Source organism: Athene cunicularia (genome assembly GCF_003259725.1).
Source record: "Athene cunicularia isolate RWA chromosome Z unlocalized genomic scaffold, athCun1 chrZ_part1, whole genome shotgun sequence".
Lineage (NCBI taxonomy): Eukaryota > Metazoa > Chordata > Aves > Strigiformes > Strigidae > Athene > Athene cunicularia.
The window spans coordinates 34,739,124-34,759,961 of record NW_020799142.1 but is presented as its reverse complement, the minus strand read 5'-3'; the positions used below and the strand labels follow the sequence as shown (position 1 = coordinate 34,759,961).

At 46.4% G+C, this 20,838-nt stretch overlaps 1 protein-coding gene across 3 annotated transcripts in view; it reads right to left on the bottom strand.

The window, feature by feature from the left end:
• Window positions 1–20,409, bottom strand: part of ATP8B1 (ATPase phospholipid transporting 8B1) — a 37,732-nt gene extending 17,323 nt beyond the window's left edge. Inside the window, exons 1-9 of one of the 3 annotated variants that reach the window (XM_026865916.1) lie at window positions 20,148–20,409; window positions 18,575–18,711; window positions 7,630–7,822; window positions 4,061–4,158; window positions 2,662–2,775; window positions 2,052–2,150; window positions 1,884–1,945; window positions 1,371–1,443; window positions 1,205–1,275 (exon numbers count right to left, since the gene is read on the bottom strand). In XM_026865916.1, coding sequence (XP_026721717.1) covers window positions 1,205–1,275; window positions 1,371–1,443; window positions 1,884–1,945; window positions 2,052–2,150; window positions 2,662–2,775; window positions 4,061–4,158; window positions 7,630–7,810 — 698 coding nt within the window. In that variant the 5' untranslated portion in view covers window positions 7,811–7,822; window positions 18,575–18,711; window positions 20,148–20,409. Of the gene's footprint in view, window positions 1–1,204; window positions 1,276–1,370; window positions 1,444–1,883; window positions 1,946–2,051; window positions 2,151–2,661; window positions 2,776–4,060; window positions 4,159–7,629; window positions 7,823–17,471; window positions 17,579–18,574; window positions 18,712–19,800; window positions 19,821–20,147 lie in introns of those variants that run through there. The other 2 variants (XM_026865917.1, XM_026865915.1) reach the window with 2 other exon arrangements.
• Between the last annotated feature and the right edge of the window lie 429 nt (window positions 20,410–20,838).

Here is a 20,838-nt window from a genome sequence, read left to right as displayed (position 1 = left end):
AAAGGTCATTTAATACAACATGGATACAGGAAAGGAGTTTGAACAAAATTAAGGAAATAAATCTGCCCCAGGTACCAAGCTCCTACTTGGAAGCAAAGCCACGTGCACACGTGGCTACAAAGCATTCAGGCACCGTGTGACTACCTCTTACACTGGCTGCTTCTCTTCACGAGAGAAATCTTACCCCTTTACCTCTGCTCACGGGTCAGGGAAGCTTCTGACAATCACTGTTTCGCTAATGGAATAACTCAGTTTGAAGTAATGGTTATCTGAAAGCAGTACTGAGTAACTGGTACTGTTAGAAACTCCAACAGGGAACAAACCTTTCACAACACAACAGACCCTCGCTCTGTGTGATGTTATAAATTATCAGTTTTAAGATTACTAAAGGCTGAGTGAGGAATACACTGCTCATTCTGAAAAACTAGCATTTCACCTCATTAGGTGAAGCCCATCTCATGACAGGCTTTTCTAGAGGAATTCAGCACCAGCTCTCCTGACAACAAGAACTAAAACATTTACAAAGCAACATGACAGAGACAGTAAGATTTACACTATTTAAGCAGTTTCTCTGGAAAACTTCCACAGAAAAATATCTTTTGTTTCCCCACTCTGACAGGGAATAAGAGAAGTTTAAAATAATAGAAAAGTCCAGTCTGGAAGAGAGCTCTGGTACCAACAGTCCAACCTCCTGCTGGAAGCGGGACCTTGGGTGAGGTTACCCAGGGCCCCGTCAAGCCAAGCTCACTGCTTCCAGTGAGCGAAACTCCACCACTGCTCTGGGCAACCTATTCCAAGGGTAAAAAATCAGCCACCATGAAAACAACTGTTCTTGAATACACACAGAATTGCTCCTGAGCTACTTGTATCCATGGCTTCTCGCCCGTCAGTGTGCCCCCCTGTGAAGGGGGCATCTCCTCTGTAACTACCTTTGAGGTACTGGAAGACTGATTAAATCACCCTTCTCCTCTCCGGGCTGGATAAACCCAAGTCCTTCACCCTTTCTTCCTACGTCATGTTCTCTAACCCTTCAGACATCTCTGTGGCACTCCAGTGGATCCTTTAATTGAGGGAATCACAAACTGGACACAGTTTTCCAGACGTGGTTTAACAAGTGACAAGTAGAGTCCAAAGTACACACATCTTGCTCTTTTACCAGAAAGCCAACATTAAATCCAAGAAATCCTTCAATAGCGCCCCTTACCCATCTAGTTCAGCTGTCTCTACATAGCAGAGACTGTTTGGTTCTGAGCTGGATAGCAGCAAAATATCAGCCTAGAAAAACAAATAAATAAGCATCAAATAAATCCAAGTCAAGATTCATACAGAACTCTGTAGAAACATGAAACAAGTATATCTAAAGCACTTACAGGAACGAAAGTGTTTTTCTTCAGACGAATGATATCACCAACTTTAATATCTTTCCATTTTGTGTTTTTGAACCTAATATCAAGATAGTTTAATAATTATTACTGTTTAATCTAGAACACTATGCACTCTATAAATCTTGAAATGCTGAGCTTTCCTTAGTACAAAAACATTACACTTCGGTAAGGTGTGCTTTCTGGTTTTGGAAACTGCAATTTAGTTGAGGGTCTGTAACTCAGAAGTTAACTTGCCTCTTCTCTTCCATCTTCAGCTACATACGAATTTCTGCCTTTCTCTCCAAAGAAGTTGCTCTTAGCACAGATTTAGTGCCACAGAATTAAGTTTAAATTACTCCTTTGGGCAATTCTCTTCCATTTCCAATCAGGTTTTCACACAGACAGTAGAAAACATAAAGCTGAACTTCCTCTATCATCTGTAGTTTAAGATCTGTGATGAAATTTAGTAACAAGGCAACAAATAATTACTTACAAAGTTAAGAAGGGAACAGTACAAACCTTCCATCCCTGATGACTTCGCATGTCCTATTATTAACCTCGTTGTCCATCCTGTGACGAGCCTGAAAACCAGGAGTAGAGAATGTACTCCCTACTGTGTATCACAATGAAAGAAATAAACTACACTGTTTTCTTTTGCTTTTCATATTAACAAAACATGTTTCTTACAATGTCATCCACTAGGTCTTTGACAGCAGTTATCCCCAGCACCAAGAGTAAGGGCACCAGTGTTGTATACCATGACAGGGTAGTTATTTGGGGAATCGACTGCAAAAGACAAACAAAATCAGTTCAGTACAGGATTATCAATCAAGCTCAAGTCAGAGACACTTCATAGTGATCTGACTATAACTTAAGAAAACCAGCACACCAGAGAGAGAATTTTAAAGCAGGTGTGAAGATGAACAAAGCTCTCGGGGAAGAGTTTGCTTGTGCTGCCCTACTTGCGCATCGGTTTCTGTAACAGCTGTAGCTGCTCCTCTCTTCTGTTGGCACTTCTGATCCGTGAGTGGAACTTAAGGCATTATGTTTTACAAAGGAAACAGCCTTCCCCCATGAAATTCATGAACCCTTCAACTAGCTCATCCTAGCTACTACAAAGCTAGGGCAGGGTTGTTCCAGATTTCTGCCAAGATGGGCCCAGTTTCTGCAGCAGTTCAGATGTGTCACTTACAAAGCGCCCTGCAATTTCCCGGCAGGACAGCACTGAACTGTGCCATAAGTATTCCTCCGCTCAGTATTCACTTTACAGTTAGTATTCCCTCTCTGTCTTTCTTACCTGCAAAATGAGAAGAACAAGGAAATAGAAGTTGGCTGCTCTTTTAAACTGTTCCAACAGATTCAGTGGTAAAAAAGTGATAGGGTTGTACTTGTATGTCTTAATTGCATTTCCCTGTTGAAGAAAACCAAACGTCATTCACAACAGCAGATTCTTCTTCTATTACAGATGTACAATGCATATTTTTAAACCATTTTACTGGTGAAATCTTTCTTATGAACTTTGTTAGAGTCGGACCTTTCCTCAACAATTTAACATGGGTCACAGTCTCAACATAACAAGGAAAAAAAAAGGCCTGTTTGGCTAAATTAACATACTCCAATTAACATACTTCGGACTGAGGCTTTCGCTACCCCCAGGACTACAGGGCACCGGGCAGCTGCAGCGGGGAAGGTCACCACCTCTGCCAGGGAAATACACCCTGCAGGTGGCACTGCCAGAGCACAGGGAAGCTTCAGCTTCAGCGCCCTGCTCCTCCCGGGCAGTCTTCTCTGTAAAGCCTTTCGACATGAACTGCTAAATACATGACATCTTTAATAGGCATGTAATTGGTCTCGGGCATCAAACTACAAATCATGATTCCTGATACAAAGGACTTAACTAGACTTATTCAGGAGGGACAATGTCAGATCCAGCAAAGGTCAACTCTCAGGAGTGCCAGTCCCTACCTAGTCCAACACGACAGATTTCCATTTGAATAGCTCCAGGGCAGCAGTTTTACTGTGAAGTGTTCATCCTCAGGCATGAGATAACCCCAACCGCCCCGTCTGCAAGGCAGGTACCTCAGCAGGTACCACCGATGAAGCCAGATAGTGCACATGTAACCCCCCAGTCCAAGCCTCTGTCACTTGCAACCAGCACCACATAGCAGCACCTCACCTTTACTGCTCTGAAAAGTGGGAAATTTAAGGACAGGGGAAGAAAAAAAAACCCCAACCTTTTGTCTTAATAAATGAGATTAAAATGTCTCCTGTACCAAAATCAGGTGGATTCAGAATGACACTGTTTAAACAAGTAGACATTTCCAAATGTCTATTTTTAAGACTGCCCTGGTCTAGCTTAATCAGGATATTGCTTAATTCTACACTAAGAGTTCTGATATGAAAGACAACACCTGTGCAGACGTTTGCAACAGCCGCAGCTGAGCAGATAAAATCGGAATTTGGACTGACAACACCTGGCTTCTCAGGATCTATCTCATCTTAAACGAGTCTCTCCATACCTTGATTTTCCATTCACAAACCCAAAAGCAGTTCTTCACCTTTGATGGAAATCCTAAGGAAGTGTTAATTGTGGCTTTTACACTCATCAGGAGTGGTTGGAAAGATCTTACTGAGATTAAGAAAGTATTCACCCTACCGAGTACTATTAGCACATAGTTGAGATAAAGAAAACTTACTGCATATTTGCTTTTTTTGAAGCACAGAAATACAGTTCTCTTAAACTGGGGCTGTTGGTAGAAGCATTCATCATTTGCTTTAACTTGCCAGCTGCAGTCTGGAAGAGACAAGGCAAAACGGGTCAATAACTGATTGTTATGAACATGAGGGAACACATCTGCCAGTTTCAGGTTTTCTCTCAAATGCCATCTTTTCAAGGTACTTCCAACTGAAACAAGACCGGTCCCTGCTTTTTAATGCATAGTCTGAAAAAAGAAAAAAAAAAAAAAAAGGTTTTCAATAAGTTTCCAGGCTGTTATTAACAATTAAAATATAATCTGAGGTAGGAAGAAGTGGTGATTAATAATTTGGAAGTCCTATGAGAAACTGAAAATCTCTCAGAGTAACATTTAATCATGCTGAATTCCCATCTTTCCTCTCTTTTGGTTTGCTTTTATCATACCTGTGAAGCACTCAGCACCCAAAACAGGGTTTCTCAGTCTCTCTAGAAATGGTCCACTCAACTTCTGAAAACAATTATTTCATATGACCATACTGTGGAATGGTTTTCATTTACAACCATAAAAAAAAAAAAAGTAAAAATCTGAAGTGCTCATTTCTTCAGCCATCAGTTTTGTTTGACTGCTTGAAAACTCAGGAATATAAATTGCATTTTGGAGCAAAATTTAACAAAAGTAAACAAGAGATGTCTGCAACAGATTTCTGCAGTTTTGGACTACAAACTGATAAAACAGCTTGCAAAGCAGCTCAGCAATCTTGCCTCCTGTCACCTTCGGTATTTAGCATTTAAAACCTGACTTGACATACAGCCTCCCTAAGGAAAGGGTTTCTAGAGGGCTTGCTAACAAACCATCCACCTCCACCGTAGGGTCCTGATCATTAATTTAAGTCCTACAGAGCCCATCTAGGACATCCATAGCTTTTGGCCGACCATACTTACTGCCTGAAAGCCTCCTGCTGTCAGGTTACTGTCCGTGTCCCCTTCCCCTCCAGGACCCTCCAGACGCCTTTCCTGCCCCCAGCCTGTGTCGCCCCCAGCCCTGTTCACCCTGCCACCCCCACCCAAGCAGTCCCTCTGCGCGCTCCGAGGTGCCCCTGTGAGTCAGCTCTGCTGGCTGGGAAGGATGAGGCAGACACGGGTTTGAAATTCAGCTTTCCTGACTCATCAGCCAAGCATCCCCCGCTTTTCTCCACTGCAGGGTAATCATCCTCAATGGGTGCTCTCTTCGGTTTCCCCGGATTCCGTGACCCAAGTGCACCCACGCTGCAGAGCAGGGACAGTGAAACCCACGGGCAGAGGCGTGGGCTGGGGACCCGCGGGCTGGGGACCTGCGGGGAGGCTGCTGCAGGGGCCACAGTCACCTCTGGTAAGGCCGACTCCGGCTTAAACACTCAAATGCAGACAAAAAGCCCTTTTTTTCCCCTCCAACACATAAAGCAAGTTCTCCTCTGATGTATCTGGGATCTTCCCTGCGACCATACAACTTTCATTTCCACTGGCTGCAAGCTGAGAAGATAGCAGAGAAATATTTATCTTGCCGTAACACTTATATTTAAGACTGCATAAATGAAAACATACAGCAGATGGTGAAGATACACCGTGCGTCCTCGTCAGGGCATACACAGAAGTGCTCCTAGTCACAGAGCTGCAGCTGCCTTGCATAAAATTCACAAAACAATCACTGGAGGACTGGGCTTTGGTTTAAAAGATGACAAGCATTACTGAAGAGCATAAATTGAGAAAGTTATTAATGACAGGACTGAAGAAAATTGTAAACGTGTCTACAAGAACATTTCTTCACCACATTGCAGTGCTGAGAAAACCTCGGCACCCCAGATGGAAAATGGGCAAATTAGGTCTTAAATAAAAGCTGCAGGTAGGAAACCACCCCAAATCACTTTAAACTGCTTAAAAGTGATATTATCACCTAATGCTTGGGAAGCTACATCAGTAATTCACCATCTTTAAAGGAACCTAACAGGAAAACCATCTTTTTTGAGGGGAAAAAATAAGAAGCACAAAGGCTGATGTTTTTGTAGCACTACCTGAATATAATTAGCTACTGAACCAGTTAGCAGATCCTACAAGCTCTGCAACTTATGCCAGAAAACTATCTATTAACCAGAAAAAGCAGACAAAGAGGATTTAAACAAACAAACCCAAAGGGTCTAAAGAGGGAAAAAAAATTAAAAATCTGATGAAGTTCATCAACTCCTTACGAGGCCTATGATTAAAGTACCGGCCTGCTGGCACACATGGTAACATCTCTTACCTCCTTAAAGCTTTTGCCATATCCACAGCTCTAGTCTGTATTTTGGATAATAATTTGGGTAACATTAACAGTATAGACAGCAGAGATCTGTGGTTACACTGAACTCGTGAGAGTTACGAGCTCCTGGGAGGGCAGATTCAAAACTCATCTCCCTGCTTTCAGATTGTCTCAAATTCACCCAGAGAAAGGAAAAGACAGGGTACACTTTGGAAAAGAAGTGTAGGAGGTCCACATTTAGTTTCGTTTCTCTCTTTTCCTTCTTTTTCTTGTGCTTATACTAGGCCACAAAGTAAACCTGTGGTTCCTGGTGTACTGTGTCTATGAAATAAAACATCTGGACAAAATAAGAGGGGAGAGTGGGGGGAGAGAGTAACAGTCATGAGGACCCAGGAAAATATGGTGGGTGATGAGAGGCTAGGAAAACTGCTTATTCTATGTTATCACAGTCATTGTAAAAAACCCCACAAAACTAAACATGTAATAGGTGGTTATCAAATGAAAACACCTAATAGGTGGTTATAAAATGAGAGGCGATCAACTGTTCCCTATTGCCTCACAAACAGGAAGAAACCTATATATATTAAACAGGTGATGGTTAAATAAAAAGTACTCGCATTGCAACACTGGGAAAAAAAAAAAAAAGGTATTTAGGGGAGTTACGGACTTTCCTTGGACAGAGGTTAAGAAGAGGTGTGTCTAAAGCACGCCAGGGAGGTTCCTCCCAGTCATGCTCCTACGCGGGCGGCAGCACACAGACAGCACTGGGGGGCTGCTCTGCCCTCCTACCCACCTCACCCTGCCGTGGGTCTGAACTGCTACAAATAAAAGGAAATCATCAGGCTACGACGTTAGCATTGAAGCTGAAATCTCATCTGTGCAAGACTGAGAAAGCAGAAATACATGCAAACCAACTGACTAAACGCAGTGAAGTGGCTAACGCTGGTTCAAGTTTCCAGATGATGGGGAAGGCAAGGATCTGCAGTTCTGTGCGAGCAGTGCTCAGACCACAGGCTGGGCACGTCTAGGGCCCGTATTAAGACAAGGTCACCATGCAGATCATCAGTTTTACCAGCAAGCAGTGGCACAGAACTCTTGTTGCAGACTGGAATGAAGCTGATTCTCGTTTTGTCACTTGTTAAACTGAATTACCATCAATTACTGCTCCACAGATCCAGATAAGCCATTCCAAATCCTACTTAACAAATAAGCACAAAAATCCAACTGATCCATGCATGGCTCAGCCTCTGTATTCAGGAGCATTAGCTACCCAACTCCAGTTTCTCTCATAATGATACCTTTTTTCAATGGCTCTTGGCTCTCCTCGGCGTCTCTGTGGCTTTGGTTTTGTCCTGGTTCCACGGCAGGCTGCCGGCTGTCCAGCTCATCCTCCGTTTCATCGTCACTGTACGGCATCACCTCATCGTTGGGCTGGGAATCCTCATCGAAGGTGGTCTCCGAATCCCTTTCTGAGATCATGCTGCCAGAGCCCTGCCAGCATTTTAGAAAAGTTAGGGAAAGGAGTTAACATAGCAAGTGCTGGAAACCACGTCTCCTTAATTTTACTCTGTTGATGCTGGTCACCAAAACCCACATTTGAAACCAGTTTCCCTGGGACAGCGTAGCGCACAGGCTGGGTTTTCAAGCACAGACCCAAGTCATGAGGCAGTTATTTTCCCAGCGAGCCCTTCATTCCCGTTCTGCTATGTGTAATCACCGTGCTCACGCGGCAGACTAAGGAACACCCTGTGCTCGTGACGCAGCACGCCCTGCGTGGGATGCAGGAATTAGGGAGCCACAAACACCCGAGTCCCAGCGGCCGTGACACCGTCCCCTGCAGAGCCACGCGCCACCGAGGGTTCGGGTCAGGCAGCTGTGGCTCCATCCCGCTCTGCCCAGCCTCACCCAAGCCAAGCCGTGCTTCCTCTCCCCTCCCCACAGGCTGAACGTCAGCATTTCGCACCGCGAGATCCCACATCTTGGTGTCCAAACACTCCTTTGTGGCTCAGCACCCAAGACCAGTCAGCTGAAGCACCTGCCTCTGCCTGAAGCTCTTCAGAAAGTGCACATGCTCCCCAGCCCTCAAGCACATTATCTCCCAAATTGGGATGTCCACTTCTCATAAAGTTTATTTAAATTCTAGCTCTTGAAAAACTCCTGTTGTGACTTGGGCTGTTGCAGTTGGCTATCATCTCCTCCAGCATCTTTAGATCACCAAGACAGTTTCTGCACCTGAAGCTATCTGCTGCAACAGACAGGGTCCAACCACCTGCTTGTAACCAAAATCCAGAAACCATCCACTGGTGTGTAACTCCTCTCCAACCAGCACCTACAAATAACCACCTGCACGATTCCCAGGAGGTCCTCATCTACATGCAGCCAGTCAGTCACCTTGCTGGGTGTCCTGGCATTTTAATAACTGCTCTGGCACAAGGTGCAGGCTATTCTGATGAGCACATCCTCTTCATTTCTAACCACTCAACACCCAAATGTGTGTTGTACTGATGATTAAACTGCCCTTTGTTTCTGCAGATTGACACCTCCAAACAGGTTCTGTCCTGTCTGTGCTAGGCACTGTAACAACTGTAAGAAAATTAAACCCTGTGAGGAGAGGGGGCTCCACCACCTCAGCCATTTCTGCCAGGGCACCAATAGCCTCCGGGGCCCCGAGCGGCCTCGCCCCGGCCCTCCCACATCCCTGGACCAGGAGCCACGTTTCAGCTCAGCCTGCAGGCCCTGCCTGAGCCCATCGGAGCAGGGCCGGGCTCCGGCTGAGCTGCGGCCATGCCTGTGCCCCCTTCAGCTCTGCTTTGACACTGTGGACCTCTCCAGGCTTCCCCAGGCCTGCTCCTAACCCCGAACTACACACCAGCTGCCTGGCTTGGCCCTGGACCTGCCTCATCACCGTGGCACTGCTTACGGCCTCGTTGCTGGCCACCAGCCCAGGGTGTGTGCTGCTTGCCTCGCGAGCCCCGGGGCCCGTCCTCTTGCTTTCCCACAGGGAGCAGCGCTGCTCTCGCTGCTCCCTGGCAACTTCCAAATAGAACCAAGTGAAAGGGTCACCGGAGCCCAGCGACACGACGTGCACAGCAGCCAGCTCCCACGGACCCGTCTGTTGACCCACCTTGCAAAAGGAGCTGGAGTTGTAAGGGAAAGCCAGCGCCACCCTCCACCCCACAGGCTGCTGCGAACGAAACCAGCATCACTGGCGCTGACACCGAAGCCTATCCACATCCATGCTAGTTTCTATTTTTGCAACTCTGAATTGTCTCCCGTCCTTCATATCTCTTATAAGAGAGAGCTAAATATTACATGAGCACTTAATATGCGACTCGAATGACACGGCACCCGGCACCCAGGGGCTGCAGCCCTGCAGGGCTTGCCCAGCACACAGGGTACTGTTTCAAGATTGCCAGTGTACAAAATGAACCCAAACCACCAGGTATCGTATGAACGCACAGTTTGATTTCACATGAATTAACAGCACTTCTCACGAGGCCCACTGAAGCTGTGAGAGGCTGCTTACTGATGTGATTAGCCAGGAGTATGACAGCGAGTCACTTACACAGTTATGGAACCTGAAACTTTTGTGGAAAGCTCATTTGTCCTCCCAAATAGCCTCGGAGTTAGGGAATTCGCCTCAGGATGCAGGAGATTCGTGCTCAGGCACCTCAATATCTCACTGTGATATTTTGGTTTATTTCTTGTCTTTTTACCCCTTTTGCTCTTTCTTGCCTACCACACCATCCCCATAAAATCTCCTATTTCACACGACACAGAAAAGTGTTAACCAGAAGCCCAAACCAAAGATTTATCTGCAGAGCACCCGGCTCACTAACAACTTGATAGACATGGTCAGTTGCCCAGTGGCGAGAGGAGCAGTGGGCCCGCAGCACCCGCAGCACCCACAGCCCCTGGCCAGCGAGCAGCAGGGGTGTCACTGCCTCGGCCAGGCGGGCAGGCGCTGCTGGGGCAGGTATTAGTCTGGTCTCTTACCAATCCCACAAACCCTGACTCACTGAGCAACACTTACAGCCAACACAAACATCGTTTTTTTCTGTCTGAAGAGGGGTGTGGACAATCCTGCCCTTGGCCATCACGGCCTTTGCTTTGCAAGCAAGCCCGGGTCGGGCTCTTCACCCACATGTCTACTTTCTAAGTGTTTGTACATCCCATTTTCTTTACACTGAATGTCTGTTCAGGCAGAAGAAATTCCTCATGTTTTCAATCTCAAATTGTCTGAATGTTAAACAAAATCCTTTTAGAGCAGGACATAATGCTCAATTCGTCTTAGAAGTATATCCAATATACATGACTGCATAAGCCCTGCAGCAGACAAGGACTCTGCCCTGCTAATACTTTACAGGGGACCCCTGGAGGGGAAGTGTTGAAGATCCTTACATGCACAGTCCTTAAAACAAAAAATACCAGAGGATCTTTGAATTGCTCTAAGACAAACAAAATAAGCTCATGCCCCTGGCACACAGAGATTCAGCCTTTAGTCTATTAATCTTTACTCATTAACTGATTAATGATTCATGAACTAATTAATCATGCAAAGGGTTAGACGAGATGTCAGAAAAACACTGCATTTGTTCTCTATTACAGATGCACAGCTGAATGGAAATGCCGAAAATACAAACAGAAGCAGGCTGCGATGCTAGCTGGGAATGCCAGGGCAACGGTTTGGTGGGGGTAAGTTCAAATTAATTGTATTCACTTTACTGCCTCAAAGAGCTGAACTGCCAACTGGAAAACCCTGCTAACAGAGGAGATTCATTAACTGCTACCCCGCAGGCAGCGCAACCCTGTCTGCTGAGCTGCTCTGTGCTGCAGGCAGCACCACCGTGGCTTCTGAAGGAAAAGGCAACAAACTCACACCCATCAGGGATTTCAGGCAGCATTTACTAACCCCGACACCATGAAAGGCAGAGGGCACCGTCTCTGCAGCCGGAGACCTCCTGGCTAACATCCCCGAGGATGCGTGACCCGGAGCACGGCGGCAGCGGAGGAGCCCGGGGCTGGCGAGGAGACTGCAGAAAGGCACCCGGGGCTGGAAGAGAGCAGAGAGGTGTTGTGGGACAGAGGATGAAGGAGTCCTCCAGTGACAGGGTGACAAATTGGTTTAGACTTAAGTTTCTTGACACCTAGTCTGCATGAAAAGAGCTAGCTGGGACGTCAAAGAGATGTCAGAAGTTCAGAGGAAGGTGGAGAGCGATCACGAGGTGAAAGAGGAGAACAACAGCACAGAGCAGCAGAGAGGCCAACTAATACTGAGCCAGCAGAGGAAAGAGAAGAGAGCGCACATGCACCGGCACCTGGGTGTGGGATGGACACAACGGAAACCAAAGGTGAACTGAACATGGCAGGAGGACAGGCGGCCACAACTGATTTTTGCAGCAGTCACTATTCAGAGGAGAAAAAAAGGCACCACAATTAAAAAAAAACCCTAAAAAACTAAAAAAGGGTATGCCACGCAGGAGAAAAACTATTTATGAACAATGCTGAAATAAAATAAAAGCAATGGTCCATTCTTAGAAGGGTCCACTCTCAGAAGACAGGCCATTTCTCACGTTTGTGTGCACTGCTGATGTTCAGACTTGAGCTGAAATAACGATTGCTTACAAAATGGTTTTTGAAGTAAGGCAAAAAAAGGGTTTGGTTTGCAGGAGCTGGAGGTAAAACTGTTTCAAAGAAGATCCCACCTGCTTTTGCTGTTTCACAATAATATAACCAGATATTAACACGGCTTTTACAGATCTTGCATGGAAGGGACTAATAAAGAAAGCTACAAACAAACAGGCTTTAGAAATTTCTCTGAAGGCATCATCTCTCTCATCAAGCTTAGATTCAACCAATAATTAGTAATGTTTGAACATATGCAGTGGGAAAGAACAATAATCAGCAAAGCAAAATTCCAACACAAGAAGAGCTGCAGAGTTCCTCTCAGAGACAGGGCTCTACTGGAACAAGATCTACCTGAACACATGCAAGGCAAGCTACACGTTTAAAGCCCGAAGGACCCTGCTGCCCGGGGATGGAGCTCTGCCTTTTCAAGGGCCACCAGCACTCTTACACACAAGTTTTAGAACATACCAACACCAGTATATGAAGCAAGAGTCATAAACCAAACTCAAAGAGTACAAAAAGCAAGCTCTGAGAGACCTTTCTGAACCACTTTAGGTCTCAGGACTTAAAACAGGACGAAAAAGCTACATCAAGATGTTTCACTGATAGTTAGTTATGTGTTTTTAAAAAAGTACATAAAGGAAAAGCCTGATCCTCAGATGTTTTGGGTTTGTCCCATAATGCTTCACTCTAGAAAGATTACAAGAGACATCACTACACACTGTAAAAAACCAAAAGCAATACAAAAAACCCCAACCCAAAGCACAAAACAGGTAAATGTGAAGACAGGGCCTCAGTATGCCCCCAAAAGAAGTCTTTTCTGGGCCCCTGTCGAGAGGATCCCAAGAGGAAATCCAACTAGCAGCTGACTCACCACTGCCTTGGCAGGCAGGAGGCAAGTACGAAACCTCCAGAGCTGCACCAACTCAGCATTTATCGAATCACGATCGTTTGCCGAGCCCTGAACAACGGAATCCAAACATAAAGCTCTCAGGCTTCACACTGCTGTGAAACAAGGAAACACATTTTTCCAAACCAAGAGGGAAATAGTCTTCTCCAGTAAAACAGCAAAACCATAGCTACAAAGCATGGTAACACCACGTCCTGTTCAATAAAATGAGAACATATTTCAATCTCCCTTGGGAAACTCCATCGTACATTTAAAACCCAGTCCTCTACTTGGAGCCCCAACAACAAACTAGTCGCATGATAAACTTGTTTTCCTTGCCAGCAGGAAGAGTGTTGCAATAGAGTAACAATGAAAAAAAATTTTTTTTTTTAAATTTCTGCACCCAGGTAAAATTTCCATGTTCACCAATTTGCACGTTTTTAAAGGTTTCCTATACTAGATTTATTTCTTTACTGTGTGTTACTGGAGAAAGACGCATTGAAAACCAAAACCTACCCACAGGAGGACTGAAGATGCACTTCCAAATCTGCAGCCAGAACATCATGACCAACATTCATCCCTGGGGTGGGGAGCTCCCCCTAAGGACTTTCTAGCAGATGCACAACTACTCCAATTACATTTTCCCCTAAGAGACAGAAGTAATTATTCTGACACCTTCAGTTGGAACACATCGCTCATCTTGCCAATAACTGAGAATTTAAGCTAAAAAGGGGAGTATGAAACAAAGACAGCCCATTAGGTAAATAGAGCACCTGAAGAGCTGCTTGCAGGCTTGCAACACAACCAACCAGGAAAGAAATCCGAGCCCACGGAGTACTCCGATGGCTGATCAAAGCAGACACACCTGAATTGAGGAGACTCAAGTCCATACCCCCAGCTTATACCCCGACAGGATTACGAATGCTTTTTCGTCACCAGGCAGCCATTTGAAGAACAGCTCTGACAATGCTCAAGAACTGAGGTCTGTAACTGAAATGACAGCTCATGGTCCGCTCCGGAGCAAGGCTGCAGTTTTGTCCCTTTGAAAATAACCTGGTCTCCAATAGCAAGTCCTGGGCAAGCAAAACAAAACCACCACCTCCTCAGGATCAATTTATCCCTCCTTTCTGACAACACAGACATAAAGCAAAGTTTAACCCAGCTGACCATTTTGTAAACCTGACTGTGGCCAACAGGCTCTGAAAAGGCTAGGAAGGGCACAGAGAGGCGTCACTGGGGTAATCTCCACCTCTTTACCCTGCTAACAAAGCAGCAAATTCAGCAGAACTCTGAGGAACAGAGACTGCTTCAGAAGAAGGAAGCTCTGCGTTACACAGCAAAGCGGGAGGCGTACAGAGGTGCGTCCTCTCCAAGGGCCGGCACTCCCCATCGAACGAGACGGCAGCGGGCTTCAAACAGACGGAACAAACACCAGCTTAAAACAGAACAGAGGCGATGAGCAGCACAGTTCAAAGCATGTGCGTGGTTCACCCAGTCAACATGCAAAGATATTCTTTTTTCACCTGGTGGCAGCAATTCATACAACTATTATTAGCTATTGCTATTCTTAAGGCATAAGGAAAGACGGATCCTGTGAGTTATGGCATCAATACATCCAACGCAGTTGCTTAAATGCAAAATGTTTTCATATCGTGAAACACAGAGAAAAGGGTACTAAACCACACCAGCTGCCCAACTTCTCACCACACAAACTCTCAGGGGTTCTCTAAATATCAGGGAGAAAGCAAACCACTGTTTGTTTTATTCGTAAAGTAAAATTCCTACAGCTAAAGAAGGAGCTGCCACCTAACCTGCTGCCGGCTGGTACAAACAACAACTGAGCACGCCAGCACCTCCGAAGGAACCGTGCACAGTGCCCGTCTCCGAGCCCGGTAAGTGGCAGACCCACCTAATGCTTCTACAGTTCTTGCTCTATTTAATCCTCACAAAGCAGCAGCCAGAACCAAAGTTCTTTGATGGCGGGATATTGCGTTTCTATTCTCACTTCAGTGATCCCAGCCAAATGCTTTAATAGAGTATCGTCCTTCATTAAAAATGTATTAATCAACTAATCTACCCGTAATGAGAGCTTCTACAAAGAAACAGGCAAATAATAAAACTAGATTTGCTTCCAAAATATAAGACACAGATCACATATTACTCAAAACAGATAGGAAATTTTAGTGGTAACAAGGGCTTGGATGAGCAGATGGAAGCATTTTCTGAACAGCTCAAACCTTCTAGGTAATCCTTACGATGCTTTTAAGAAAAAAAAAGTAGTTACTTGAAATAGCATGAATCAGCACAAACGAGCCAAGGAAATAACCTTCATTCCAAACACTGCTAAGCTGTGGTTAGATTGCCATGCAAATTACATGCTTTAAGCTTATCAATTTCTATAGCTACTTCATACGTCACAATTATATTTACTCCATTGAATGACCCCTTGAAAATAATCGAACACCCCCGAAATTGCATCTTTAAGGGGAACGATTTCTATCAGCCATTTGTTCTGGAACAGACTGACTTCTGAATGCACCTTGCAGTTTGCCACGACCGTGGTAAAGCCCAGCTCTGACAGGCCGTGGGGAGCTCCGACGGCTGGCGGGAGCCCGTGTGCTCCTATTCCCCGAGGCAGCCGCCACCCGAACCGACCGCGCACTACAGCAGGAGTGGGGCAAACCGAATCCCGGAGCAGAAGGCTCGACTCCTCTAGGCCAGCCAAGTCCCTTTGCAGGAGGCACAGCCCACAGCCCATCATTTGGAACGTATCGCCTGCGGCGTGTGCCCGCCGGCATCACCCACAGCGCCGCCGTGACCGGCAGGCTGGCACGGCCCAGGACACACTCTGCCCAGCCACCACGGCCAAGGAGGCCTCTGGCAGCTGACACAGGGCACACCCCAGCTCCCGGGGCTGCTGCAGGAAACCAGAACTGCGGGACGCTCCCACCACGCAGCAGCACAAAGTGGTCAGCTTACAGCCAAACCACTCCAGTGGAAAGCATCACGGTGGAGGAAATCAGCAGAGAAACCTCTCTGCCTGAGTCAGAGCTGCCACAGCTCGACAGTTCCACCTACAGTAACGACCTCCCGGGTCAGGCCTGCCTTTCTGCAGTAAGTATGCTCAAACCACACTTGAGAGCGTAAGCTAATCAAAAGCAGGTAGTAAGGAAACAAACTCCTGACTCTACACACCTCCTTCATCGCAGTGACCCTGGAGAAAGATCTCCCCTTGAAAGTGCCTAACACGAGGTGACTTGGAGCTCCCACCCACAAAGGTTCAAATTCAAGTGATTAAAATACGGCTACGGATCAAACACTTGTGGTGAGGGAGCGCACCTACACATCCCAGGACACCAGAACACACGTCACACCTGGAGAGCCCGAGCTCTTCACCACATAACAGAACCACAAAAGATTCAAGCAGCACTTTTGGAGACTCAGGCTATCGCTGCAACATGAGAAATCCTTGGGGAACCTGATTTGTAAGAGCAGGTCCCAAATGAGTCAGCCTGTAGCATCTATTGCTGTCCTTCACCCGGCCCCAAGTTTTACACACGTACACGTGTACAGATATGCCCACACACGATTTTTATATATAAAGCATATCTATTTTGATTCACTGTAGTACCTCATCTCACAGAAAACATCTACAAAAAAGGTCAGTTCAAGCAATTTGTGACCACAAATCATGCAGAGGCTACTTAGAATTTAGCCTGAATAGCAGGGGTTCATTTCACTTTCCACAAGCACTAGCATCATGAAATTAACATCGTGCAGTACCTGCCCCTCAGAAATAATCCATCTTACAGGGTCTGTACTCTAGCTGAGAGTGAGCAGTATGAGCAGCATTAATATCCACGAGAGGAAGAGACCTGAAGATGGTCAAACTCTAATGAAGAACTGATTGTCTCCTTATCTCCCCTTACCACCGATTCTGAAATTCTAGTGCCAGGATAGAAGTCTGGGAATGGCCCAGTGCAGACACCCGACAGAGTGGCATGCACACAGCTGCAGGCCAGGGCGCCGTACGCCCGCAGCGCCTCGCCCAGAACTTCAACACCACGCTTACCAACTCACCGTGTCTGCAGGGGGAAAGGGAAGGGCCGTGATTGTGCAGAATAAGGGTGCTGGAGAAATAAAGACATACACAAACTTGCGCTGTTATTTCCCACTATATAAAGGAATGGGGCATGTAGTGGCAGGGAATGGTCTGGGCTGGAAGGAGGCCGGTCTGCCACAAAGCTCTGCCTTGGCACAGCACTGGGACAGCCACGGCACCCCTTCCAGCTCACACTGCTGTCAGAAACACCCCCCAGCCTCAGACGATGGACTGAGGGCAGCCGCTCATTAAAAAAGGTGTTCCCAAAAAGGTGGTTCAGCTACGCCTTTTTAACTGTGTGGATCAAGGACTCACCAGATGGGACTACTCCAGCTCCAAGAGATTTTTTTATTGGCATCATACACAGCCAACCCTGTAATATCCACATATCTTTCTTTTACAAGGAATTGACTCAGGTGCCTCCTTGGATGCTGCAGTGACTCTAATTACCTGCACCATCAGGAGGCAAACACCAGTGTAAAACTGTCACACTCTGGTACCGCCAAACTCTGAAATCCTACCTTCTCCATGTCTCTGCAAAGTTGGTTGAAGGGAAGTGACAATTTCTCTAATGAACGTACAGAAGACTCAGCCAAACAAGGTGAGGCACCAAAACCCTGACCCCCCCCTGCAGAATCACCCCGCAGGTGAGGGAAGAGGAAGTACAGCTTGTACCGTTGACAGATGTCCAAGACCAATCTTGGGGAAAAGAAAGAAAGGAGAAAAAAAAAAAAAAAAGCTTAGCATCAGCAGAAGAAAATAGAAACCCAGGGGCACCAGCTTCCGAACGCCTTCTCTCCTAATGCTTCCCATCTCAGGTCTGCCTGATCGCACCACCCAGAGAAAAGCACCTCATTTAAAAAACAACCAACACGCCTTCCTCAGAGAGGGAGCACCAGGATTAAACCAGCAGCCACTGTGTACTCACCTGTAGAGCTGCCTGTTCCAATGTTATGTATGAAAATGAGCACGAAGGACATTCCAATGTAAGTGAATCGATCACTATGAGCCAACCAGGTGATACACAAGGAAGAGATCAACTAGTCACCAACCATTTAACAGCAAATAATAACAACAAAGAGAGACCCGGAGCCTACAGTCCGAGTGGCCTGGGGCTAAGCAAGGATGGTTGGAGGCAGGCCACTTTCAGAAACGAAATCATAATTCTACCCATTATCTGCACTCGGATTTTTCATTAACAGATACGCAGACTTTCCATCATTTAAAGTCCAAGTCAAGACAAGTTATCTTTGCAAAAGATAGTAAAGTTGGTAACCTTTGTTCAAGCTGTAGGCTCGAGCCTACTCTGAAGGGTTTTCAATCTGCCTTTTACAGCCAGGTTGCCTCTCAAGGTTCATGTTATAAACCAGGTATCTTCGTTTTAATAAAGGAAAAAAGAATTATTTTTGTGCACACATAACCCGCATTGTTTGGCGTAGAAGATTTCTGGAACTATAAATAGAGTTATCTTCCTAGGTATTACCCTCCCCCATCAAAACCAGCAGGTATTCTTAACTGTAAAAATTAAAGGTTACTTCCTGCTAACAAGGTTAGAGATTACAGAGCAATACACATTTTCTGTCAGCATCTAAAGTCGACACTGAAGGTATTTTCCTAAACTGACCTTTATCCTGCGCCGTTTGTGACTGAGCCAAGGGATGGCATCACAGGCGTCGCTGGAAGGGCCGGCAGGGTCAGTGCTCGGAGAGCTCCGGCCGCTCAGGAGGAACCCCCTGCATCGGACTTTAAATCAGGCTCCATCTGTAACGAAACAACGTTAGAAAATGGTTTCTTGGCTGACTTCCACCTCATGAGACTATGCGCATGCAATAACAAAAGCACGCTTCTTTCAGGCAAAGAGGGAAATGCACTTGCCTTGCAAAGCTTTCTTAACCAACACTGAGATTCCTGGTTAGCTCTCCAAACCCTTTCATGCCACCTCCTCTTCCTCCTCTCAGGCAGAAAGTCACTCTGGCAACTGACCTGGTTCTTTCCTTGATTTGTTTCCTGTTTTCTCTACACTGCTTATTCTTCCCCCCCCCCTTTTTTTTTGCTTTCAGATGTTGCTTTTGTTTTACATCTCCCTGTGCATAACTGCACACCATTTCATAAACAAAGCGATCCATGGACTTTCTGAAATTGCCCATCTCTATTGTCAAATTTAAAACATAATTGTAATTCATATAAGAACAGGTGAGGAAAACAGACACAGCGCTAAACACACCACTCCAGACTGCAGAATCATTTGTAAGCTTGCCAAAAAGCCAAGGTGCAGCAGCAGCGCTCTGTCACAGAGCACAGCAGCTTCAAAGCACAGCTGAGAGCTCAGGCACCACCAGGCTCCTGGGGATATAATGAGAACCACGTTCTTCACCCCGACAAGTACAGAAACACAGCGAGGTTAAGTGATTTGCCCAAGGCCATACAGTAAGTCACAGACAGAAGGAGGGTTAAGTTTCAGAAGCTCCTGGCTAATACCCTGCATTCAATTACGTCTACAAAAAGCATCTCATTTAACAGAGGCCAGATAAAGGAAACAGCCAAGCAGGAACATCAAACCCCCTCGTAATTAAAATCAATCAAACCCCTCCCCATACTTAAGTGCAGGTAGCGTGTTACACTCAGGCCCAAAACGATTACCTATGGCATGAAAAAAAAACCACAGCAATAAAAAACCATGGAAAACAAGTTCTAACTAATTTAAATAGAGGGCTTCAATGCAAAGCAAGCAAGTGGCTTTGTGAATTCACCATCACAACCTGCAAAGCAAGAGAGTAAACATTCACAGGCTGTCTCACAAGGGAAGAATAAATGAAGAGAACAGTTCAGAAGTTACCAAAAATACGATACCTAGAAGTTAACAATACGGGTCTGGGACAGATGCTGAAGCAACCACACACTAATGTGAACATTAGGAGGAGAACACAAAATGACCAAATCGCACTTGACACCTGAACCAGCCTTTGAAGACAAATTAAAATCCCAGAAACAAACAGAAACCTGTGAGCAAATCCGAGGCAGCAGGGACACTCATGCAGGGAGCCCAAGGACGCCAGCAGCAGCCACTGAGGCGGGGACTGTACAAGAACCAGGGTGCCTGCAAGTCCCCTGAGCGGCCCAGGGCACTCTTGAGCCATTCACATCCAGGCCCCCCACCACACACACGAGATGAAAGGCACTGCACTGTTACTCATTACCAGAAACTATTTATTGCCAGAAGCTCCCTGTACAGTACGCCTTCTTCGGTTTCAAAACGTTCAAACGCTGACATTCAAGCCAGCGGTGAAATGCTTCATTAGCTGCTCCACTTAACACAGACTTTAGGAGAAGAGATGCTATTTAAGCTATAGACACAAAGCCGTAGGAAACATAACCGAGATACTGATTTTTCAGGGGGTCAAAAAATGCTTTTCATCTCCCGGGTGAGCGACCAACGTCAAAAGTAACTTTTCCTGTACTTTCTGTGGCAGAATTCTGACAGTTCCTTAACATGGGCACTGCCCGTGCTGTAAAGGCTGCATGCACACTGACGAACGTGCAATCGCCCACAGCCACGAACCCTGCCTTCACAGGTATTGGGGGGATACACAAAGCCAGAGGCAGAGCAACCAGCCCAAGCCACAAAGGCAAGCCGGTAAGCCGGCGGTATCTGCCAGAGCTCGGGCAGAGCCAAGCTGCGTTTGTTCCCCGTGCCTTACCTCTTTCCTCAAGCCGAAGTTTCAGACCGGGGAGACTCTGGTAAATGTGACGGGCAGGCGCGGCGCGTCTGCCTGGGTGGGAGGCTCAGAGCCCGCGGGGTGCGGATCGCCGGTGCCGAAACGCGCGGAGCCGCGGGGCACAGAGGGGAGAGGAGCCCGGGGGGAGCCCGGGGGGAGCCCCACTCCGCCG